Below are 26463 nucleotides of genomic sequence, written 5' to 3'. Positions count from 1 at the left end.
CAACTGACTTAGCAACTGTGAAAGGATTAACATTGGCTTTGGCCCTTCAACCTGCAGGACTGGAGAAACATGGGAACCATTTGGGCAACCATTAGAACAGAGCATCTCCATGCTTCTATTCCAATGAAGAAAAATCATCTCTATCCTTGGAGGTTTTTAAGACCCAGCTAGACAAAGCCTTGGCTGGGATGATCTAGTTGGGTATGGTCCTACTTTGAGCAGGGGGTTGGACTAGATGTGACTCCTGAGGTGCCTTCCAACCCTAATTTTCTATGATTCTGTCTTAAAAGAGAAGATGGGACTTGAACCCAGGCTTGCAGGGACAGAACCTCCACCTTGGCATAGACAAACCAAGCAAATCAAATCCAGTCGCCATATGGATTTTCAAGGAGGGAGACATGACAAGAATGGGACTTGAATCCATGCATGAAGAGCACAATGTGTCTTATAAGACACCCCTTCATGCACATACTTTTGCAGGGATAATTTTGTGGAGGGAGATGCATGTGGTCATGAGTAAATACAGGGCATGTGTTTATTCTGACATCCTTCACTTAGTGCTGAGAAATAGCCACTTCTTAGGTTGGGTTCCCTCATCCATCACTGAGGTATAGCCACTTCTTCGTGTGGGGCCTGCTGGAGAACACTTAGACCGCAGCTGTACTCCAAATAATTTAGGGTAGGGTGCAAAGGGCCAAGGTCTCACCAAGAAGCATTAAGGTCAGTAGGACAGGATCAACAGTGCAAGCAGACTGCCATCCCCAGAAGCAGCCAAGCATAAGCAGAAAGGTGAGGCTGGGAAGGGTCCCTTTCTCAAAGGGCAATCTTCCTCAGACGTGAGTGGAGTACCAGCCAGGTGCTGAGTGTCAGAAGGACCTCTTTTACCTGAAGTTCCTTGGAGAGGTTTGTGGCCTTCCCCAGGGATATGGCCACCATCTCCTGGGTCACTGGGAAGTTATCTGGGAGTTTTGTACATTTCTGGATCACTATGGGGTTCACCCCATTCAGAAACTGGTACCCAAAGAAAGCATCTTCTTTCCAGTGCTTGGCCACATACTCTGCGGACACAGACACATGACAATCTTTAAGTAACAAGCCATTGCTCTACCACAGTAGAAAATCTTGGAGTTTAGAGGAGAGTGCAGGACTCCTCGCTTCTATCCCTGGTGCTGGGCGGGGTGTGAGGTCTAGTGCAGGGGTCAGCAATGTTTTTGAGCAGAGTACTCCAAACTCTCACAATCTCAATTTGTAAGATGTTGGTTTGCCAAAGGCAGACAGTAGGGGAGCCGAGTAGGGCCCGATTCATATTGTAGCAGCTCAGACCTTCCCTGCCATCTGCCCTGAGGTGTGCATGCAAGCAAAATGCCATCATGTGCCACAATCTGGCACCCATGCCAGCATTTGCCTACTGCTCTGGGCATGGCTCTCAGCCACCCGCTGGGGTCTGTGGGGTGGCACCTACCAGAGACGCTGTTCTGAAAGAAACTGAAAATCTTCTGGATGTCCTCTAGTGTCTTCCAAGAGTACGGACGGTCCAGGTAGCCCTTCAACTTGGACTCAAATGCCCTGTAGAACAGGACACCAGTTCAGAACCCCTGCGACACTATGTCTATACAAGCATCATCTGTTCATCCATGCCCACAATCTCCCATCTATTCTTTCGTTTCTCACAAATCTTCTTTAGCTCTATCTCCAGCTAGCCGGCTAGCTAGCTAGGCTCATATGAGCCTCCCTAACTACAGCAAAACCTTTATTTTTTTGGCAAATCACTCTTTTCATGGGAGAAAGTTTGATCCAGTAATTTCCATCATCTCTTACTCAAAGTCACTTGTGTGAGGGGCTTAGAAGGGGATAAAATGTAGACGTTTTTTGGGGGGAAGGCCCTTTAACATGGAATAAGACCCATGTGCAAAAGAAAGTCATAGTCAAAGGGCTTGTCTACATGTCACCCTACGACAACATACTGATGCATTACATCACTATAGTGAGATCATACGAGTCTACATGTGATCACTAGCTACATCACCACAGTGGTGTGCTCCCCACTTATAGCAATGTAGCAGGGAAATCTAAGCATGCACCACCAGCACAGTGTAGGACAGGTGGTTACTACACTGTGCTTTAGAACTTCTAAAAGGAAGTCCTAAAGCACAGCTCAGTAACAACATCACTTTATGGCAATGTGTAGACATGCCCAAAGAGAAGTAGGACTGGAAGGGACCTCCAGAAGTCATCTAGTCCACCCCACTACCTTAGGCAGGATCATCCCTGTCCAAACCATCCTATACAAATCCATAATCTAAACTCTTTGTAAAACTACCATCAACCCTAACCCAACACAAGACACCCAAACCTGCCACAGGTAAAGCTAGGGATCACAGCAGCCAACATCCTGCTTATAAAAAAAAGTGCTTAATATATGTTCAAGAGATCTCAGGTAGAGGCCTATGTCCCTCACTACAGAGGAAGGCAACTCCTACCCCCCATCTGAGTCCATAACAATTTCACCATGGGGTAAAATCCCTTCCTGACTCCAAATGTGGCAATCAGTCTGACACTCAGGATGACAGTTAAAGTTGGACCACAAGGAAGAGTTAAAGCTGGAATTTTGCACATTTAGGGCATTTATACATGTGTTCTAGGAGTGGTGTGGGGGGGAGTGCTTTAATTAGAGCAGCTCTGAGAGTCTCTCTAATTAAAGTGCTCAAAACATTACATGTATCAGTGTCCCTGCACTGACAGATGGTGGCAGGGGAACTTTAACTAAAGTTCATCAAAAAAGCTTTCGTTAAACCACCCCTGCTGCCATTTTTTAGCATGGAGATGCTGATACACATGACACTGGAGTATGATGGAGCACACCAATTACCACACTTCAGCAGACTCAATTCAGAGAATCATAGAATCAATGAGTCAGGAGGGACCTAGACAGATCATCGAGTCCGACCTCCTGCCATGGGCAGGAATGAGCACTGGGGGTGGGAGGGGTCATTAGACCCCAGCCAGGTGCATTGGAGCAGACTTGACTAATCACCATATAGCACACTATAGTGCAATCATACGGGTCTACACATGATCACTAGCTACATCACCACAGTTGTGCGCTCCCCACTTATAGCAATGCGCCACCCATACAGCCACCCGTATGATCTCACTATAGTGTGCTATACAATGATTAGTCAAGTTTGTTCCGATGCACTGTAATTACAGCACATTGGAGCAGCGTCTCTGCATGTGTATAAGCACTCTTACATTTGGAGTGCAGGGCAGAGTTAAGGTTAACGAAAGCTTTTCCTAACTTTTCTTAACTTCATAGATTCCCACTTCTTGCAAGTAACTCTTTAGCTGCAGGTGCACTCATGAAGTCTTTGCTCCATGCTCATAGATCAGTTTGCCCTGGGGCTATGTCATGTCCTGGTGCTGGAAGCTTTGAGATTCAGAAGTAAGTAGCGGTTCTGCAGAAAAGGACCTCAGGGTTACAGTGGGCAATAAACTGAATGAGCCTACAGTGTGCCCTTGTTGCAACAAAAACTAATGTCATCCTGGAGCATCGCATTAGTAAAGGCATTGCCAGAAGATTGAGGGAAATGATTCCTCCCCTCTATTCAGCACTGGTGAGGCCACAACTAGAGTCCTGTGGACATTTTTGGGACCCCCACCACAGAAAGGATGTAGACAACTTGGAGAGATCAGTAGAGGGCAAGAAAAATGGTTGGGGGTTGGGGCACATGACTTACGAGGAGAGGCTGAGGGAACTGGGCTTTAGTCTGAAGAAGAGAAGACTGAGAGGGGATTTAATAGCAGGCTTCAACTCCCTGCAGGGGGGTTCCACAGGGGATGGAGCACAGCTGTTCTCAGCGGTGGCAGGTGACAGAACAAGGAACAATAGTCTCACGTTGCAGCAAGGGAAGTTGGGGTTAAATATTAGGAAGAACTTTCTCCCTAGGAGGGTAGTAAAACACTGGAATAGGTTACCCAGAGAGGTTGTGGACCCTCCATACTTGGAGGTTGTTTTGAGATGTGTCTAGATAGATCTAGCTGAGGCTGGTCTTGCAGGGGGTTGGATGAGATGACCTCCTGAGGTCCCTTCCAACCCTCATGCTCTGTGACTCTATGATATATACACTGCATTTTCTCCCACACAGCATTCCCTGGAATAAGATCCATACCTTGTTTTTGAAAGGCAAAATGAAGCAGTGGAGAAAAGATCTTTCCTTGGTGTAAGTAACTAAGTAACAGCAGCAAGGTAACCAGTCAGCACCTGATTATTGTTTTTCTCCCCATGGATCCTTGCAGACTTTACTTCCACTTACTGTATTTCTCACATATAATGAGCACTCCAATTCCCAGCAGCTGGTATTCGGAAAAAAGTGTCTGTTGTATGCAAGAAAATACAGTATGCATTGCTCTCCATGGATGCTTGCAAATTTTACTTTCACTTTGGCCCAGTAAGCAGCACACACTGCTCTTACCATATTTTTCAAATATAATGATCACTCCAATTCCCAGTGGCTGCTATTCAGGGGAAAAGTGAGTGTTATATGCAAGAAAATATGGTATGCACTGAATCTGGAAGATGTTACCCATATCCTGCCACTTACGCTGCACCTCCACGCCCATAGAAAGCAGCAGCCTTGGGGAATGAGTACTGGAGATTGAACTCAGCTGTCACAATACTGTCAACGTTGGCACACCACGGTATTCCAGGGCTGTACTCCTTCCACCTGCCCAAGGAGGAAAAGGAAAGGATAATTAAAGCTGAACCTTAATTCTGCCTAGAAACTGGCCTAGGTACTCATAATGTGATGTTTCCACCCAGTCCCCTCAACCATGCCCACCTGTGAGAGAAGGGGCACCACCTCCTGAATACCATTCTGAGTCTCAGCTAGACAGAAAGAGCAATAAGGCCTTCAGGTAAAGGTAAATCTCAAAATTATTGTGGCAAGACAAGGGATGTTTGGACAACAGAACCTCCACCTTGGTATAGACAAAGCAAGTAAATCAAATCCAGTTGCCATATGGACTTGCGAGAAGAAACACATGATAAGGATGGGACTTGAGCCCATGCACAAACAGCACAATGTACTAACAGTCTGCTGCCTTAATTCAACAGTTATTAAACTTCTTAGACTGAGGACAGCCCTCATTAGACTCCAGGTGTTTCTCAGAAAATGCCAGCTCTTGGCTTTCATTCATTTTTTTGACTATGGAAAAATAAGAGAGCAATTCTTCTGTTGCAAAGAACCCACAAGTCAAAACATTTTTGACATTGTGGATTGTAGGAGTTCCCTTGGGATCCTAATACTTCAAACAATTTAATGCCGTGAAATGGTGTGTACAGATTGGAGAGGATGTGGCCAAATTGAAAAGAGTCCAGTGCAGGGCAGTGAAAACAGTTCGGGGGCTGAGGCACAAGATTTATGAGGAAAGGCTGAGGGAACTGGGCTTATCTAGTCCACAGAAGAGAAGACCGAGAGAGGATTTAATAGCAGCCTTCAGCTATCTGAAGCAGGGTTCCAAACAGGCTGGAGCTGGACTGGTCTCAGTGGGGACAGATGACAGAACAAGGAGCAATGGGCTCAAGTTGCAGCAAGGGAAGTTTAGGTTAGATATTGGGAAGAAATTTCTCATGAGGCGGGTAGTAAAACACTGGAACAGGTTACCCAGAGAGATTGTAGACTCTCCATCCTTGGCTGCGATGATCTAGTTGGGGCTGGTCCTGCTTGGAGCAGGGTGTTGGACTAGATGTGCCCTCCTGAGGTCCCTTCCAACCCTAATCTTCTATGAATCTATGATTTTTCTATTATTCTAAATGTGCCAGAGCCACTTGTCTAGTAAGAGGAATGAGGAAGGGCATTTAACCTATCCAAGTACAGTGCTTGTCAGGACGGCAGAGAGAAGGGGCTGATGTGAAAGGAGGGGGTGAAGCTCAGAATGCAGGAGTAACAATGCTGCCTGAGTCTACAGAGAGCCAGAGATGCATGTGACAGTCCTCTAAAGCAGTGGTTCTCAACCACAGAGTGCCGCGAGACCCTTACCAGTGGGTTGTGGCCACAGATGCTGCTGCCACCACTCCCACAGTGAGGTGAAAATACCCTGCATGCCTCTGCTTCTAGGAAGCACGTGTGGAGCCAGACCAGGAGGTGGCTGCAAGCAGAGAGGGTTCTCCTGCCTGGATTAGGTTTATCTGTAAGTAGTGGTGGGTAAAGGGGTTAAACAGATAAACCTAAGGACCCTGCCACACCTCCAAATTAAAACTATATAGAAACCATCCAAAAAGTTGTTACACGTTTTCTGGCACTACCTTTGTAGATGGCTGGCTCTTCTTATAGCTGGGCAGACATTTTTTTGGCATAATAATTACTTTGTGCATGTGGCTGGTCTAAATGTATTGTGCAATTAAACAGTGGATTGTGAGATAAGTCTTTTGTAAGTGGAGCCAGTCTTTCTTTGCATATGTGGTGGGTCTACATTTGTTGCACAATTTACCAATTAATTTCGTAATATATGTAACATGTGGCAGGAGCATAATGCAGGCAGGAGTGCCCCCTCCTGCTGCTGGCTCTTCCTTGTCCAACCCCACTTGCATCTCCTGAAAACAGAGGCTTGAGGAGGGCATTTCCACATGGCAGTGACTGTGACATGACAGCCTAAAGATAAGCAGAATCTGGATACAAACATCACCAATAATAAAGAACAATCCTCTTGTCTGGGAGGGGTTGAAGCAAGTGCATGGAGGGGGAAAAGACCTCAGCGGACTTTATGAAAGATATCAAGAGCTAAATGTAATTTACTGGGTGCGTCTACATGCAATGCTTACTGCAGAGTTGCCTAATTAGATCTGTAGTAAAGTGTCACTGTCTACTTGAGCGGTGCTCTGAGGCCAGAAAAACTAATTAACTCCACTGCAGGATAGTAGTGCCCAACACAAGTACTATTCTACAGTGGATTCATTTACTCTACTGCAATGCACTTGTAGATGGTAACTGGGGCTGGCTGGGACACCAGGGGCACCTGTACACACCATGGGGTTTAATCCTCATTAAATTAAATAAGTTTATAAAGTTTAAATTTTTTTATTTTGGAACATCGCATCAGTGTTTGTACACACTTGATTTTTGAACAAATTAAGCCCAGGCCCCAGCTGGCGCTGCAGGTGAATGGGACAATCCAGCACTGGCTCCCTAGCCTGGGGCCCCCTTCCCTGTGCTATGCCACACAGCGGTGGGAACACAGAGTCAGCAAATGGCACAAGAAAAAAAAGTGGACACAATTCAAAAGTGGAAGCAATTCAAAGGGGTGAACTACTAAAAAGTTGCAGTGCCATCTGGTAGACAAAGAGGCTCATTACATGTCTTTGAGTGCCTTTGTGTTTGCACGCAATGAATCCATGGACACGACGCTTTAATTCACAGCAAGCCAAACTAAACTATGTCCAAGGAGTTTTACTTTAATGCACCAGAAAGACTTTTACAGCATCCAGAAAACCTGCTCATGCAAACAGCCATGCCATTGCTGCAGTAAAAAGAGCAAAAAGCATGCCATGTACAAAGGCCCCAGACTGCTACACTGTGGGGCTGCCTGCCAGAAAGCCCTCACTATAGCACTCTCATACCCCAGCTAGCCCCTCCCAGCATGTTGGGCCAGGTCAGAGAAGCTCCAGGCTGGCAAGCTGACCCCCCAGAGCCCCTGCCAGCTGAGGCTGCACCACCCCAGGTCAACATGCTGCAGTCCTGGGCACACTTGTAAACACTGCACCTGGGAGCAATAAACTCTGGCGTACACTGTGCTGGAGTTTATTGCTTCAAATTAATTTCATGTATAGATGTGCCCACTGTGAACAACCATCCACATTTCATAACAATATGTGTCAGGGCTTCTCCTTTTATAGTCCAACAGTGGATGCATCGATATAAGACACTGTGCAGTATCACGTCATAGCACAAACCATGCTAATATGCCTCCGTGCAGTATTATTAGGCTACTGTACAGTAGCATCACTAAAAAAGTGTTCACCAGCCCTACTGTACAGTAACTCTAGTTGCTGCACATTTATTTAGTCCTTGATTACAGAAGTACTAAATTAAATGCACAGTAACTACTGTGCATTAATGAGCATGTAGATGTGCCCAGCGGTTCTCAACCGGGGTGTCCCTGGACTTCATGCACTGAGGCAAAGGGTTGTCTCTCCAGCACAGAGAAAAGGAGGGGTTTATTCTTCCTGTATTCACAGAGGTTGCCGCTAAATTCAAAAAAGCTGCTGGGGGGCATTCCCTCGAACATACAAAGGTTGCATATACCTTTATATGCAAAGGGCACCCCTGTTAGATCCTGCCCTGCTCATCCCACCATAGAGAAGAAAGGTGGAAGGAATACAGCTTTTTATAGTGTGCCAGGCACTGGATGAACCCCAGCTGAGATCAGGGCACCACTTGCTGCTTTGTAGGGACAGTTCCTGGCCTCAGGCTCACAACCTAGTTGCACAAAGCATCTGGTGAGGCACCAAGACCAGAGAAATGCAGTGACTCACTTCAGGTCACACTCAAGTCTCGGGCAGAGCTGGGCATCAATCCCAGTGTAGAGGAGATATGAGCCCCGCCACCTTCCTACCCCTTGTTGTGGCACTGGGGGTGCCCTACATCTCCCCTCCTCCCAGATACTCTGATCCCAGAAGCAGCTCAGTCTGAATCACAGTGATTAGCATGCGAGACACTGGATGGTGAGAAACAGTTTTCAGGAAGCAGAAATGCATAGGCCAATGATCGTACCCACTGCCAATGAGGAGGCAACCCCAGGAAAGAGCAATGGTCACAAGTCATGACTCAGTTTCCCTGCTCCCTTGACTAAGAGATAATTCTCTCAGAGAAAAGGAATGGAAATACATAAATTTGAACTTGAGCAGTATAAAACTGCTCCACACAAAGACATAGGGGTGAGAGTCTGGGACTCATTTTAAACCATGAGGACAGATTCTGAGATACCCGAGACCTTGCCATTCAGTAGTATTAGGGGTGTGCGAAACGGGCCATATTTAATTCAGATTTAACTCAAATTGGGAACAGTGATTCAATTCATTGATTCGGATCACTGTCTCCAATTTGATTCAGCCAAATTTGAATCTGAAGATTTGACGCTGATTCAGAGAATCAGCGATTCAGACACAGACACAGCTTTAAATGTTTTTTCTACTTACCTCGAGGTACCAGGCATGGCTCATGAATGCTGTGATGCTGGGGTGGATAAGGCATCCCACAGGAGTGCAGGACGCCCCCACACATGCTCGGCAGCAAACACAGAATTGGACCGGAATTACTTCTGACCCACTTGGGGGTCTGCTGGGGGGCTCAGTGATTGGCTATGGGGGGACCCTGGGTGCCTCCCAGACCCAGGAGTCACCAGTCACCGAGCCTAGGGGGTGAAGTGGGGGGGGGGGGGCCCAGTGCACTCCCCAGTGGACCTGGAAGTGGACTGGAAGTGCTTCTGGTCCACTTCCAGGTCTGCTGCTGAGCACGCTGGGGAGCCCGCCACACTCCTGTGAGACGCTCCATCTGCCCCAGATCACAGCATTCACGAGCTGCCTGGTACCTACAGGTACGTAGAAAAAACATTTAAAGCTGTGTCTGTTTCTGAATCACTGAATCTTTCCAAATCTCTCCAAATCAATTCCAAGGGTTCCAATTCAATTTGCAGAGATTAAAGGGTCTCCTGATTCAATTTGAATTCAGAGATTCAGCCACGAAATCAGGCCAAATCGCCACCTAGTCAAATCAGGGACCGAAGCTTGGCACAGCCCTAGTGAATATGTCCATGTAGTCTCTGCTGTGGCTAGCTGCTCTTGGTGATGTTGCCTCATTGCTAATATCCCAAACAACAGGTGTATAGTTGGAGGAACTTGCTTTAGCTCCTCTCGTCCTTCTCTGAATAAAAGTCCCAAGAGACATCCCAGGGAGTCCTGCAATCCTCCTGCACCACCCCTTCCTTCACTTCTCCTACCCACCCTCATCTGTGGGAAAAAGATCTCCCAACCCACCCCTTTTACCCACCACTCACTGATATCTCTCTTTCCGCCTCACCACTTCCTCTTGGCGATGCTTCTGGAGGAGGGGATGGGTGTCATCACCAGGAGTTTTAGCTGGAGAGAAGAGAGAGAGCATGAGCCCTGACCCACAGGCTGGGGGAATTGGGCTGCAGATGCCGTACCAGCCAGGGCCCCTTGGTGCCAGGATTCAATACACTGAGCAGCAGTTTCTTTGGGTGGGGACAACAGGCACCAGGATCCATTGGATGGGAAGCATCTTGCCTAAATTCACACTGGGAAGTGAGTGGCAGGAATGGGACCCAGGAGTCCAGGCACATGCCCAGGTATCCTACCTGTCCCCTCAGGCAGTTCAAATGTGCGGTAGCCCTCAATCCACTGGTAGCAGGGGAAATTGTAGGTCTCTCCCCCAGGGGATGTCACTCGGATGATGTTGCAGTACCAGATACTCTCGGGTAAGAAGCAGTGTGGCTCCTTGCTGACCCGGATGAGCAGGATTGGACCCAGGGGTTTCTCACAGGGCACTGTGTACTCGCTCACCTGAGGAGAGAACAGGGAGGAGTCAAAGCCGTGTGCATGAGCAGGAGAGGGGAGGACAGACCAGCAGGAGAACTGCCACACTTTGGCTGCTGTCTATGGGCATCATCGTCCCAGTCCCAAGCTTTCAAGAAGCTGAATGTGCTTTCCTGCAGGTGTATACATATGTGAGAGGATCTAGGACTTTGAAAAAAGGAGTGCAGACAGTGCAGTGATTCAGAAAATATAAGCACAATACACAATTTTCCTCCAGTTAAAGAAAAATGAGAAACTTTACTAATAGGCTAGGGGCCTAGCACTATATGATTCAGTTTATGATCAAGGTGAAAAATAAGATAACTTTACTGGAATGTTCAGTAATTTGCTAGGCTAAGTTTAACAAACACAAGAAACTAGGGAAAAACAGTCAAAATAGTCAAAAGATATTTTGCTAGCCGTGTAGTCATACAGTTAAATGCACATCTCTTATTACAATTTGTAAAACAAAACTCTATCCTTCTTGGGTGTCTTAACAGTGCCTCCAATACTTTGCTGTCAGTAATTTCTACACCTGAGTTAATATTACCACACCCAAGTTAAGAGGTTTTTTAGCTAGAGCTAAAACCAGCCTGCAGGGCTCTGAAATAGAAGAGGGACATTACCAGGAGTGGCTAACAGAGAACATATTGCAGAAAAAGGATAGTTTGACCAGTGGAACATCAAGACCACTTAAAAGGAGAGAGAGTTGTTAACAGCCACAGTATGAAGAGACGTGATCATAAATCAGGTAGATGATAATGAGCCATGACGTCAAATTGGCTCAGTGCTCTCTGAATACAAATGCCACTGCCTGTCCCAGGAAGTTTCTTTTTTTTTAATTTTGGGTAGAGCAGGAAAGGGGAGTTCCCCCTCGCCCCCTAAATCCACCCTTGTACACGTATGTGCAGCCATGTGATGGAAACACTGAGCTTGGCAACATGAAAATCAGAGGTGTCAAAAGCTACTGACAGAAGCACAATGAGTTCATTGCTGTTTCCTGGTTGCATGCCCTTAGCATAACCCATTGAATCATGTCCTAAGTAGCAATTAGCCATCTAATTGCACATGAAACAGTGGCCCAACCACACATTCATGCAATGAACAGCACAATGAAAGGGGGAATAAGCCACAAAATTATTCCACAGAAATGTGTGTAGTAATTTTGTGGCTGGTCTCCATCATGCCTCAAACTGCATGTGTGGCCAGTGTGCTAAGACTGCCAATCAGCTGTTAGGCAGTCCCAGACGCAGGACTGTATAGCTGCACTCGACACCCGGGTTTGTGCTTACCGGTGCAAAGAGAGCCAGGTTCCCACACTTCCCCTGCACCTGAAAGTAGGGTGCCATGCATGTTTTGCATGGCTGGAGGTGTTATTGTTGGGATTAGGGATCTGGTCCCATCACATATTTAAGTGAATGTCAGTCAGCAGTCCCCTCGTGAGTCACTTGCTTTTTCACATAACATTTGGGAGGGGTGGATCCCGGACGGGTGTCCTGGGTGGAGTCACACCCTTTTTGATTCCTGCTCCACCTAAAGATTAAAAGCAACTGCCAGATAGTGGCAGCAGCATTTCTAATCAGGCAGCAGTGAAGGAGTCACTTGACTTCGTGGCTCATTGTAATCTACCTGATCACTTCTAAACTCTTCATTTCACAGGTGTTTCAGTTTCATAGTTGGTCGGGTCAGAAGGGACCTGAGCAGATCATCAAGTCCGACCCCCTGCCATGGCAGAAAGAGTACTGGGGTCAAACATCCCCAGCAAGGTGTTCATCCAGCCTCCTCTTAAAGAACCCCAGGGTAGGAGCCAGCACCACTTCTCTTGGATGTTGGTTCGAGATCCTAGCCGCCCTGACCGTGAAGTCGCGCCTCTTGATGTCTAATCTGAATCTACCTTCTGCCAGCTTGTGACCGCTATTCCTGGTCACTCCTGGTGGTGCTGGGGGGAACAGGGACTCCCCCAATGCCTGCTGGTCCTCTCTAGTTACCCCACACAGCTCCTCTCCCTTCTCAGCGTTTAAGCTCTTCATATACTTGCCAGGTGGTCAGGACCCGGCTGCCAAGATGCTTCCTATCCAGCTTTGCTGAAGAGGGCACGTGCTTGAGGTCAAGGGGTGGGGGACACCTCCTCGATCCAGGCGTCTGTGCCCTGGGGACCAGGCCCAAGGTCTCCTCCCCACACACAGCACCCTTCTTTGGCCAGGCAACCTGAAAAAACCCAAGTATGCAACATGAAACCAGAAGGAAGAACCAGCTCTGCCCCTCGACTACATGGCTCTAGCTAAGTCACTCAGAGAAACAAGGGGAAGGGAGCGGGGCAGGCACCCCAGCTCTGAGAAGTTATCAATTTGTGATGACAATGGCCAGTGTCTTTGCTTGGGCAGAAGGTTGGGAAGATCACCCTTATCTCGGCACCCCGTGGTCCCTAGCGTGGAGTGGGAAGCAGAGACAAAGGTTTACTCTTTGGAGACACGGCCCCCTGTCCTCTCCCTCCCCCTCCCCGACCCATGTCGACAACCCCCGAGTGGGAAAACGCACTGCGAAGAGGCCTGCCGCCTTTCATCGCCAAGATGCCTCTTCCCTGTTAACAACATTATAGCGGGTTCAGGGATTTGCTTATCTCAAATAGTTTTCTTTTTTCCTAGACACACTTGCCCCACAGGAAGCCTCCTACTTCAATCAGTGCTCAACTGAACATAGTCCACAGAGGGGGCCTCACAGTCCTGGGGCCTCTCCAGGCCCTGAGAACGCGTTGCCAGCTTTCCAATGCTACTTCAGCACCATGAGACAGTCCTCCTCTCACTCGACTGTGTCCTCTCTCGTAGCCTTGAGGCACTGCTGCCTCCAGCCTTGCCACCCTGGGTCTCTTGTAAGAGTCCCTGGCTCAGTTCTGCCACCTCTAACCAAGCACCCTCACCCTCAGCCTCTCCCTTTCCTCTCTCTGGGTGTGTCCACATGTGGATTTACGTGAGCCTAAACTTAATGCACCTTTGTTTAAGGTGCATTAAGGCAATTTAGGTGCATGTCCACACATGGACACACTAATGCATATTAAGGTGCATTAAATTTAGGCTTACATAGCTAGAGTCACATTAGCCCACATGTAGCCACACTAATGCGTATTCATATGGTATGTGTCCATTCAGCAGCTACATGTGGGCTAATGTGACTTAGCTATGCAAGCCTAAACAAGATTAGCCTAAAGTCACCATTTTAAAGGTGAAATAAGGACATGTGCACGTGGACACATGCCCTTAATATGATGATTTTAGGCTAATCCTTCTTAAAAGGGCCACAGGTATACAAGCCCCCTGTCACTGTTTCTGCCTCTACCCACCAGGCTTTTCTTTTCTTGTGGGCCAGCTAATTATCCTCTGCAGCTGGCCAACTTTTCCTAGGCAACCTGCAAAAAGCACTGCTGCCTTCAACTGGGCTGTAGTCCCTGCCAACCTGCAAGCTCGTACAGCTGGAAGTGTGCAAGCTGCTGCAAGCTTATGCCGTCCAGCCTGTTACAAACCTTCTCTTCTTTTTAATGGTGTTGATGTTCCACCAAACAAGTCACCCTTTGTTCTGCAATTCTCCTGTCCCCTGGTAATGTAGCTCCTATTCCACATCCCTGCGGGTTATTTTTAACTCATTACAATTAAGTTACATTTGTTTTTGCATCAATCTTACACTGAATAATACAGTCCTAGGTTCCTAGTGTATTAGTAAACTTCTAGGTTGCTAGCCCTAGGTCCCTAGCATATTAGTAAAGCTTCTACTTTATTTTTAACTGGAGAAGAATGTGAGTTATTTTATATGTGATGATGTACCACACCAGGAAATAACTTAAGGAAATAAGACAAAGGCTACATAAGGCTACAAAGAGATATAGAATGGAAATTAGTGTGTAGAAGAGCCACGTAATGGTAACATGAGCCAGTAGCAATGATAATGCATCAATAAAAATTGGTAATGAGAAGCTAGAAAAAGTAACACACTTTAAATACCTTGGAGGAACCATCAGATAAGATGCTACATCAGAAAAAGAAGTAAAAACAAGAATAGACATCATCACTGAACAACGAGCAATGCTGGAGAAAATCTGGACTAATAACATCACAATGAAAATGAAACTCCACCTGATATATGCTGTTGTTGTTTCAGTAACTCTTTATGGCTGTGAGACCTATGGATACTCATTAGGGCACTGGAAAAGCAAATTGAGACCTTTGAAATGTATGCATAGAAGTCTTCTTAAGCCCCACCCTATACTGCACATAGAATAAATGAATCTGTGAAAGATCAAAACAGACAGGAGGTCGGCGTATATAAACCCTTACTTGAATTCGAAAGAAGAAGAAGCATGCAGTAGTATGGACATGTAACAGGAAGGCCTGGCACCCTTGCCAACAGTATCCTGCAGGGTGCTGTGGATGAGTGAAAAAAAAGAGGACCTAGGACAAGATGTAGGACAACATCAAAGACTGGATGGGATTAAAACTAACTGATTGTACAAGGACTGCAAAAGACTGGGAAGAATGGAGGAAAGTTATTGCTATATTGAAGATGCCCCAACAGTCAGTGTGGTCTCAGGACAGACTGAATGACTGCCTGACTGCACCACACCATCTGCATCCCTTAGGGTTACCATATTTCCAGTTTCAAAAAGAGGACACCTGTCAAGGGGGGAGCATAATATGATTGTGGGGGGGCAGTGATATGCCCGTGCTCTATCCCTGCCCCTCACTCCCAAACCACAGCCCTGCTGCTACCCCTCACTCCCAACCCACAGTACCCCCTCAGACTATGCTGGTGCCCCTCACTACTAACCTGCAGCCCTCCTCCATCCCTGATGATACCCCTCACTCCCAACCTGTAGCCCCCTGGCATTGCCTGTGCCTTGCACTCCCAACCCAGGCCCCTGCCCCCCTGATGTTCCCTTACTCCTAAGCCACATGCCCCCCAGCCCTGCCAGTGTCCCTCACTCCTGACCCACAGCCCCTTGCCCCCCCAGCCCTGCCAGTGCCCCTCAATACTGACCCATAGGCCCCTGCTCCCCCCAGCCCTGCAGCATATCCTGGCTGTCCCCCCACCCCACCCCGAGATTACAGGCACCAGCCTCAGTGCTGCTGGCCTGTCCATGGAGCTCCCTGCTGCCCCCAGAGGGCCTACTTGCCCCCTTTGCATGCTGGAGGGGCAGGCGCCTCCTCCATTTCCTCCAACCTGCTACAGCCCCAGCACCCAGACAGCTTCTCCCAGCACTAGCAGGCACCTGCCCCCCTCATACACCCATCCCCTCCACACAACCCTGCCCCCCTGGACAGTCCCTAAGTCCTGGCCCTCCAACCTCTGCCCTCCATAGACTTATCTGCATCTAGCTGCCAGGGCTGCTCATACCACCCTGCCTGGCTGCATACCCAACACATGCGTGTGTGTATGCAGCCAGGCTGATGCACGTGATCCCCCCCAGCTCCAATCTCTCGCCCCCCATTCCCCCCAGCCCCAAGCAGCCCCTTGCTAGGGCAAGCTAGGAACTGCTGGGGAAAACTTCTGTGATAAGCATAGCAAAATCCTGGACAGTTGGTGACATTTAAAAAAACAGCCTGGATGGAGATGGGAGGACCCAAAAAGAGGACATGTCCATTAAAACCCAGACGTACGGTAACCCTAGCACTACTCCCCCACCTTCCCCTTTTCAAAAGTCTAGATTTGCCCATCCATCTGGGATTCATTCATTGTCCCTCAATGAGTGAACTGCCTTTTTTCTCCCAGCTCAACCCACCAGCTCAACCCACCTTCATCTCTCCCAGCAGTGCCCCCTCTCCTTATCCATTGTATTTATGTTCACTTCTATTTAGTCCCCCCCTGCTTTCCACAAGTCCATTCATAGCATCTAAGGGAGTAGGCTGTCACCTATGAAAGATCATGCCTCTCTGCCATGCTGTCCTGTCCCAGTCTGACTTTCTGGAGAAAAAACCCATTAACATTTTGACTGAAACAATGATAGTTCAGCAAGACGAATGTGGGAAAACAGCCTACACAGCCAATGCCAACTTTAATCCAGCTGGGTGGGGAACTAGCTGTGGTAGTGAACACACAGCTTCCCAGAACTCTGTCTAGCTTTTATAAGCCCACCTAGGACCTGGCATTATTAGTCAGGGATACATTGCATACAGTGCAGCATGCTGGGTGGTACTTGAGCAAAGTACAGTGAAATTAGGGACATGTCTACACATATTACAAATGTATGCCAGCACAGTACAGTGGCCTTGGGGGGGAAGAGTCACTTGGCTCAGATCCACAGCTAACCTAAGCAAAACTTAGTACTGATGGAATGAAGGGGGACAGATTCTCAGGGAGTGCGTGTGGGGGTTGCCCCATCAAAGACAATAGAGATAGACTACTAGCTGGTGTAACTATTCCTCTATTGGAATCAATGGCACCAGCCTCCAGCTTGTCTTTCCCCCTGCAAAACCCTTCATGACAATTGACTTACTACAATCTTGAGGAAGTGCAAAAACTTTGACAGAGATGGATACCCTCTTGGTGCCAGGGTCTGCAGTGATCCCAACTCTCATCCCAGCCGTACTCACTATCTACAGAACCCCATGTACCACCACACTTACATCCACAGAATCAAAAATCACCCAAAGCATACCAAAAAGCAGTGATCTAGAGCCAAGCCCTCAGACCCACAGCATCTCCTCTGAGGACAATGTTAGTAACACCCATTTTGCCAAACTGAAAACTGCCTTTACCCAGCAAGGACACTCCAGCAGAAAAATAGACTGTATCTTTGAAAGATACCCCCATACCCTGCAGAAACCTACTACAATATACCTACAACCACCTGCCATCCTTCCCACTTGATCTATAAGAATGATAAAACAACTACAACCTATACTTGAAAAGGACCAGACTTTGAGAAATATATTCCCAGCACCCTGGCCCTACAAATAGGCCACTAATCTTGCCCAATCCAGCATCAGAAATAAACCCCCTTGCTGATCAAAAGGAACCTAATGGGAAACGGCCCTTCCTCAACAATATATGAAAGACTTCTCATAAAGTCTCTACTGCCACAACAAAGAGCAAAACCAACTGAATCCATGCATTGCACACATATTTATCCCAAAATTTAGTAATTCTTATCCAGTGCACCAGATGCTCTCATAAGCCATGGCCAGATGAGCACAGACATGCAGTGTGTGGCACTACAGACCCATCTGTGGTGCCACACACCACACATGCAGGCATCCACTGTGCTACTACCTTGCTACCTTGGGAGATCCTGGGGTCCAAAAAACCACGCCAAAAAAAGCAGGGTGGAGTGATGCATATGGCGGCTATGGGCACTATCCAAAACTGGATCCTGGCCACACCAGAGCCATGCTCCAGCTACCGGCCAGGTTTCCTGCCATGGCTGCAGCCCCAGGAGGCCCCCAGGACTCCAGGTAAAGCTGCTGGGGCCAGCACAGTTGCTGACCCAGCCTCCCCTATCCCACCTGGGGTAACCTGCTGTGCACTAGAGTGAGCATGGCATGGGCTTTCCCTGGGAACAAGTAGCAGCATCAGAAGTTATGCCACTGCTACTTGTCTCTGGGGAAACAAATGTCCATGCTCATCCAGAGGCACTCATGGAGACTATGTGGGTAAAACCAGACACAAATGACACAGCAGAATGAATAACCACTAAAAAAGATAAAGGGCAGAGAATATAGGACCTAGGTGGGAGAATATTTTTTACAGAAAAATAATCACTCCCTGTCTGTCCTCACAGTTTTAGTGCTCAAAGGGCACATCTACACAAGACACTTATTACACAGTAGTGAAATACTTCTGTGCAGTAGCACGTCACAGTATCAACAGCACTAATATGCTACAGTGCAGTATTCTTAGGCTACTGCACAGTAGCATCACTCAAATGGTGTTCACTGGGCACTTCTGTGCAGTAACTCCAGTTACTGTCAATTTATTTAGTACTTGATTAATCAAAGATTATACAAGTACTAAATAAATGTGCAGTAACCATTGTGCAGTAGCATCTCATGTAGACATGCCTACTGTATACCTCCCAAATACCTTCAAGGGAAGAGCCCGGGACCAGAAATCTATCAGTCTATTGGACACTAAGCTCCAGGGACTTCACATAGACACTGACCACATGGCCCATTATCATCTTGATGGTCACTAACCCCTGGCACTTACATATAATAATCACCCTACTTAAGCTTCTGTTCCATCTCCTAATTAGCTCATATGGATCTGCTTCTGTCTCAGAGGCCTATGGGTGGTTACTATGACACCTGAAAGCTTGCCTGTGTCTATACCAGGCATACATTTGGTCCAATAAAAGACATCACCCACAAGAATTCTTGTCTCTTACATATCTTCTGGGCCATCATGGCAACACTGTCACCCCCACACTGTCAAACACTGGGACATGCTAAGGCAGAGATGGGCAAAATGGCAGATCTGGCTGGTAGTCAGACTCCATTTCCCAACAGTCCCTGCCTGCATTGCTGCAGCCAGTTTCCATGGAGACTTCAGCAGTGGCGGGGCCATGACAGCACAGGTTCAGGGTTTCCACTAAGACTGACCCCAGCAGTGCTGGCAGAGTACCTGGCTGTGCAGGGAGCTGCTCTGAGGCAGGGCTGGGATCTTGTGGTGGTGACAGCATGGTCCAGAGCTAGGGTGGAGCTGTGATCAGCTGCCTGCATGCCCCTGTAAATTAGGCCCATGGGCTGGACTTTGCCTTCCCCCATGCTAAGGCTATGAGTGGAGTTTCAAGTGAAAATTGTTCATCACTTAACCCCAGGCTAGACAGGTGCTCCAGCTCAGTGCTGGGAATCACAGCCAGGAGACTGCTCCTATTGTGAAACGACTGAGACACACCCTGTATTATCACGCAAGAGAGAGAAGGGATATACCCTTTTCCCAAACAGCTGATGAAAGCACTCCCTGAAATGATACAAGACCTATCATCAACCTCTTCTTCTGCCATAGAGGGCTTGAGCTTAGATGCATAATCTAACCACTTGGCTGCTGGCCATGCCCAGGTGAACCAGAGAATCTGCCTTGATGAAGATGTTAACACTTGGTTGTTAACAAAAGATACGTATCTTCACCAGAGCAAAGCTGGAAAATAGGGCACAGTAACTATGGTGAAATAGGGCACAGTAACTATGGTGCATGAATGAACATTTAGAAGTGCCCATTGAGAGGGTCACCTCTGGGCCTCAGCTCCCCCCCACCACACACACAATTGGTGCATGTCAGAAGTCAATACCGGAAGGGGGAGGACTGGATGCAGGAAGGACACTGTGACTGAGAAGTCCCAGTGTGTGATTGTATAGATGTCTCAATCCGGAATTGAGTTAGGTGCCTGACTAACCTGTCCTGAAACAACCCTATTTTTCGGCATTACTGTCCACCAGGAAGGCTGGCAGCTCCTTACTTAGTCTGCTGCCTGTCCCTGGCCCTACCTTGATCAGGGTGTGCGCAGCTCCTGGCACTGTGGGGACTTTAGCTGTGCATCCTGCCTCATTGATTCCAGTGGATTTCAGCTACTGCCCATCAGGGGCTGTATTCACCAGGCAGGCTGACTGCCACTTTAGACATGCAAGTTCAAATTACCTTCCAGGCAAAGTCCCTTGTAATTCTGTAACTGCCGAAAATTCTGCTACCAAGTCCCTTCTGCATTTTATCCAAACCCCAGAAGTGTGAATGATACCTACAAGAGCGTTGGCAATATGAAATGGTTTAGCACATAGCCCTCACCCAAAAAATGGGATTTGTATGTAACTACTGCACTCTTGGTCTTGCCAGCTGGTAGTAACTCAGTACCTTGGGCTGTGAGCAAGACTAAGTCACCTCACACAGTAGGAGCATCTACATATGAAATTAATGCAAAGCAATACACTAAGGAGCTTATTGATTCAGAGTTTATTGCTCCTGGGTGTGCCATTTGAATGTGTGCCTGCAGCTGCAGCACCTTGAGTCAGGTGAAAGCAGCCTCAGCTGGCAGAGGACACCTTGTCAGCCCCAGGCTGCTCCCCTACAGCTCAAAGTGCTGTAGAGAGGCTGGCTAAGGCATGAGTGTGTTCCATAAGGCATACATAAGGTATGTAGGCCTAGCCGGCAGGTAAGTCTACCACACGCCTTAACCACAGTAGATATTTCTGTGGTATTTCCCCATTGGTATCCTAGGCCTTACCTGGAGTGTTGCGTCTATTTTGGGCCTCACACTTCAAAAAAGATGTGAAAAGAGTCCAGCACAGAGCAACAAAAATGGTTATGGGCCTGGGAACCAAGGCTTATGCGGAAAGGCTGAAAGATCTAGGGTTATTGAGTCTGGAGAAGAGAAGATCATGGGGGGTGGGGGTGAGGGTGGAGGTGGGGGAGGGGGGTGATTTTGGTGACAGTCTTCCAAAACCTGAAAGATGATTACAGAGAGGATGGAGATGGGTTTTTCTCCCTGACCTTAGAGAAGAGTACTAGGAGCAATGCCCTCAAGCTTCAGCAATGGAAATCCAAGCTGGAGATTAGGAAGAAGTTTTTGACTATGAGGGTGGGCAAGCATTGGGACAGGATTCCTAGAAAAGTAGTATAATCTCCATCCCTAGAAAATTTCTAGAGAAGATTAGACAAACACTAGGCTGGGCTGCTTTAATCAGGATTGGCCTTGCCTTGAGCAGCAAGGTTGGACTTGATGCCTAGATGACTTAGAAGCTCTGCAGAAAAGTAGCTGGGGTTACACTAGACAATAAGCTGAATACGAGCCAGCAGTGTGCCTTTGTTACCAAGAAGGCCAATGGCATCCGGGGCTGCACTGGTAGGAGCACTGCCAGCAAATGGAGGGAAGTGATTCTTCCTCTCTATTCAGTACTGGTGTGGCCACATCTGGAGTCCTGTGTCCAGTTTTTAGCCCCCCACTACAGAAAGGATGTGGACACATTGGAGAGAGTACAGCAGAGGGCAACAAAAATGGTTCAGGGGCTGGGGCACATGACTGATGAGGGAACTGGACTTATTTAATAAGGAGAAGAGAAGACCAAGGCGGGATTTAATAGGAGCCTTTAAGTACCTGAAGGATGATTCTGAAGAGGACGGAACTGGGCTGTTCTCAGTGGTGGCAAATGACAGAACAAGGAGCAATGGGCTAAAGTTGCAGCAAGAGAAGTTGAGATTAGATATTAGGGAAAACATTCTCACTAGGAAGGTAGTAAAACACTGGAACGGGTCATCTAGAGAGGTGGTGGAATCTCCACCCTTGAAGTTTTTAAGACCTGACTAGACAAAGCCTTCGTTGGGATGATCTAGTTGGGGCTGGTCTTGCTTTGAACAGGGGGTTGAACTACATTGCCACCTGAAGTCCCTTCCAACACTCATTTTCTATGATTCTATGACCTTATGAAATCCATTCCAGCCCTACTTTCCTATACTCCTATGAACTAGCATAGAATCAACCACTTGAGTGATGACTATAACTGCAAATCCCAGTTCTACTGGAGGGGCTCTTTGTATCTGGGTCAAGGATGAGTTGCTGTGAACACCTCCAGTGCTCTCATATAGTCATCCATCTCAAATCTGGATTGAGACATCTATATAATCATACACTGGGACTTCCCAGTCACAGCATCCTTCCTGCACCCAGTCCTTTCCCCTTCCCGTATTAACTTCTGACATGCACCAATAGGGAGAGGGAGGACTGAGGCCCAGAGGTGACTCTCTCAGTGGATGCATCTAACCACTCATTAATACACCTTAGTTACTGTGCACTTAGTTTGGTACTTATTTAATGAAGTACTAACTAAATGTGCAGTAACTCCAGTTACTGCACTAGCATCAGTGTACAATTATTTTGTGATGTTTACTGCACATTTGTGTAACAATACTATGCAGTAGACTATTAGCACAGTTTTTAACTGCCACACTACTGTGGCAGTATTAGTATGCCAATGCACAGTAAGCATCTTGTGTAGACATGCCCAATGTAACCTTTGCCAGCTCCAAGATAAAACAGGCATGTGGAAGACCTACATGGCCCCCTCAGGTTATCAAATTCAGCTTGGAGCTTTCTGAAATCAGTGGAGCTGAGCTGATTGACTTACCTAAGGGTCTACCTTGTAGACTGCCATTTTCTCTGGGTGCCCATGTAAGAGGGGGCATGATAGCAGTCTTCAAATATCTTAAGAGCTACCAACAAGACAAGAGAGAACACCTTTTTCTCTCTAGCTGTAGGGAGTAGGACAAAGGCCACTGGCTTGAAGTGGAACAAGTTTGTTTAGATTGGCTATCAGGAAGAACATCTTCACTATTAAAACAGTGAGGGGGTGAAACAGATGCTGAGGGAAGCTATGAACTTCCATCACTGGTTGATTCCAAGAAGAGGTTGGATAAACATCAGTCAGGGAGTATCTAGGAGGAGCTATGTGTATTTGGGCTGTGTGAAATTTTGCCGGATGTTTTGACACTGTTTCGACTCATTTTGATTTCGAAACAGCAAAATCAAAATGAAACAAAGGGCTTCAAAACAGCCTTGAAACAAAACGATGGTCAGGCTGGGGTTGGGAAGTCAGCTCAGCTGGGTTGAGTTTATTTCCCCAGCCCAATGATGGCACTGGGGATGGAAACTCAGCTCAGCTGGGCTGGCTTCCTTTCCTCAACCCAATATAGTGCTGGGGAGGGGAACTGAACAATCGGGCTCAGTTCCCTTCCCCATCCCAGGCGGCAACATTGGCTTTCCCCCCTCATCTGGCAGGCAGATTGGGGGCCCTCAGCCACGGAAGGACTGGCACAGCCCCAGCAGCCCTCCCGGGGTTGAGCCTCGATCTTCCTGCCGGATGAGAGGCTATTTTGAGCTTCCCCACTATAGTGAATGGGCGAAACATTGAAACAGCGTCAAAACAGCCTCACTGTTTCAATGAAGCAAAACAGAACAGCTGTTTTGACTAGAAATGAAATTCAAAACAAAAGGCTGTTACGTCAAATCCTCAAAACTCTAGCTGAAATAAAATAGTGCCATTTCGCACAGCCTTATATGCTCTACTACAAATAGTTCCCATGCTTCTGGGCTTTACTGGTTGCCACCTGGGGCCAGGAAGGATTTTTTTTCCTGCTCCTGTTAGTACGTGCAGGGTTTTTTGCCTTCCTCAGAAAAATTGGGTGTCAGCCGCAGCCAAAACTGGGAGTTTTGACTTGTACCATTGCTCCTGCAGGGACTAAAATCCAGAAGTTCATGGTAAAGGACCTTGCCCCTCTGCTCGTGGTCAGACCTATCACTACATTTGTTATAAGGAAGAAATACTCCATGGTACAGACTGTGGGGTGTTTTTCTTCCTCTGTATCGGGGGCATGGTTCTCTTTCTTGGATCTCCTGAGTGCGTTTTGAAAAGCCTTGCAACAACAGGGCCTTTGTCCCCACACTTTAGCTGTGAGAGCATGAGGTTCAGGATTAGACAAGGATTTGCTTTGGATTGTTTGGATAGAGATGATTTTGTCTCTGGCAGAGGGTTGGACTCAACAACCATGTGCCTTTGTTGCCAAGAAGGCTTAAATCATACTGGCCTGCTCTAGTACCAGTGTTGCCAGCAGATCAACAGAAGTGATTCTTCCCCTCTATTCGGCACTGGTGAGGCCACAACTGGAGCCCTGTGACCAGCCCCAGCCCAGCCTGTCTCCCCCCCAGAAAAGATGTGGACAAATTGGAGAGAGGCTAGCAGAGGGCTACAAAAATAGTTAGGTATGGATGCTCACTGAGGGCTGGGGCAAATGACTTATAAGGAGAGGCTGAGGGAACTAAAATTCTTTAGTCTGGAGAAGAGAAGATGGAGGGGGAATTTAATAGCATCCTTTAACTACCTGCAGGGTGGTTCCAAAGAGGATGGAGCTGGAATGGTCTCAGTGGTGGCAGATGACAGAACAGGAAGTTGCAGCAAAGGAGGTTGCGGTTAGATATTAAAAAGGACTCTCTCACTACAAGGGTAGTAAAACACTGGTACCAGTTACCCAGAGTCATGGTGGACTCTCCATCCTTGGAGGTTTTGAAGATCTGGCTAAACAAAGCTTTGCCTGGGATGATGTATTTGGTGATGGTCCTGTTTTGAGCAGGGGGTTGGACTATGACCTCATCAGGTCCCTTCCAACCTTCATTTTCCATTCTATAATTCTAACCTCCTGAGGTCCCTGCTAGCCCTTCTTTTCTATATTTCTATGAGATAACGTGGCATGTAATATCCACAAAGCAACTACTTTCAAGACTCCTGGTTCCCATACAGTCTCCCTTCTACTAGCTCCAGGAGCCAAGAACAAAGATAACCAGAGCAAATCAAGTTCCTTGGAAAAAGTGATGCTAGTGATAAGTGGGGAGACAAAACATTCATGTCAACATCCATGATGTGCTTGCTGGAATATGGTCACAGGCTGAGCTTGGATGCTGTTGGGTCTTGGTTCAGAGCCAAAAATTCATCCCATTCATGTCCCAAAGAGTCAGGATGCAATTGATTTACACTGGTCTGCTATGACAGACAGACATACCCTGCTCCTCACTGCCAATGTCCAAGATCCAGGCCCCACATTGTGTCAGATGCTACATGTATCCCAACAAGATTGGGGTCCTCATTATTCTGGGCTCTGCGCAGAACCCAATTGAGCTTTGGACCCAGGATATTGCACAGATCCCAAATAATATCAGAGCTTACTTTGCACCAAAGACTGTGGAGAAAAACAGTGAGAGTCCATACCTGAAAACTGTAAACAGAGAATGGGGTGATCCCATTTCTCTCTTCCAGAAGTGATGAACCCAAGGCCAGAGAGAACTCGGAGTCAGGCAAATAACTTTTTTAGGAGAAGGGTTGAAAAGAACTGGAACAGGCTACCCAGAGGCAATGGAGTCTCCATCTTTGGAGGTTTTGAAGACCCAGCTCGACAAAGCCTTGGCTGGGATAAGATAGTTGAGGCTAGTCCTGCTTTAAGCATGGGGTTGGACTGCACTAGGCACAGGGCAAGCACAAAGAGTAGTGGAAGGGCAAAAAGGAGCCTAGGAAATGTAATCTGTGGCAGCCCAGGGCAGGTTGAGAACCTTCTGAGATCCCTTCCCACCCTCATTTTCTATTATTCTATGACCGGCGGTGAAGCACTAGAATAGCTTACCCAGCAAGGTGGTGGAACCTCCATCCTTGCAGGTTTGGAAGACCTGGCTAGACAAAGCCTTGGCTGGGATGAGATAGTTGGAATTGGTCCTGCTTTGAGCAGGGTGTTGGACTAGCTGTGACCTCCTGAGGTCCCTTCCAACCCTCATTTTCTATGATCCTATGATTCTATGATAAAGAGATGCCACAGTGCATCTCCGTGGCAGACCTGGGCATCAAATCCCAGTACTCTACCCTGTGCCCTCCAAGCTTGTCCTTACCCCACTTGTGCATGCAGGCAACAAAAAGTAAAGGAAACTCTTAATTCTGACCCTGACTTTCCTTATCTCCCTCCCCCACCAAGTTTCAGTAAATCAGCCCTGGTCCCTAAATGTACTCACAGCTCCTCGAGTGAAGTCCAGCCCAAACTTGTCCAGCAGATGCTTGGGGCTTTGCCCTTCAGTCCCCACCAGGGTGATGTAGATGGAGTCCAAGGTCCCCGCAAGCAGCCACTGGCCAGTGGCCACCTGGACTTTGTAGAGGGCCATGGGGTTTCACGCTGTGCTGTTAGGTGTGGAGCAGATGCCTTTTTTATAGAATGTGACCTTCCTGCTGCCTTTAACACTGGCACCAAGAACAGGCTTCTCCCTGGCCCTGGGAGGGGCAGACTCATCACAGAACCTGTCTTGGCAGTTAGACTAGGATATTTTCCAAAAGTGGCCATGTGCCGGGGGGGTATTACCAGTATTCATGCCATGG

At 47.6% G+C, this 26463-nt stretch overlaps 1 protein-coding gene across 1 annotated transcript in view; it reads right to left on the bottom strand.

Annotated features, from left to right (window-relative positions):
- The window catches only part of LOC149861526 (hydroperoxide isomerase ALOXE3-like), a 35860-nt gene extending 9608 nt beyond the window's left edge, over positions 1–26252 (bottom strand). The window contains exons 1-6 of the mRNA XM_090052451.1: positions 26106–26252; positions 10372–10576; positions 10051–10132; positions 4602–4724; positions 1463–1566; positions 886–1058 (exon numbers count right to left, since the gene is read on the bottom strand). Of these exons, the coding sequence (XP_089908577.1) occupies positions 886–1058; positions 1463–1566; positions 4602–4724; positions 10051–10132; positions 10372–10576; positions 26106–26252 (834 nt within the window). The remainder of the gene's footprint in view (positions 1–885; positions 1059–1462; positions 1567–4601; positions 4725–10050; positions 10133–10371; positions 10577–26105) is intronic.
- Between the last annotated feature and the right edge of the window lie 211 nt (positions 26253–26463).

Source organism: Crocodylus siamensis, chromosome 6 (assembly GCF_052110815.1).
Source record: "Crocodylus siamensis isolate JL-2025a chromosome 6, ASM5211081v1, whole genome shotgun sequence".
Classification (NCBI taxonomy): domain Eukaryota; kingdom Metazoa; phylum Chordata; order Crocodylia; family Crocodylidae; genus Crocodylus; species Crocodylus siamensis.
This window is presented reverse-complemented; position numbering and strand designations above follow the sequence as displayed.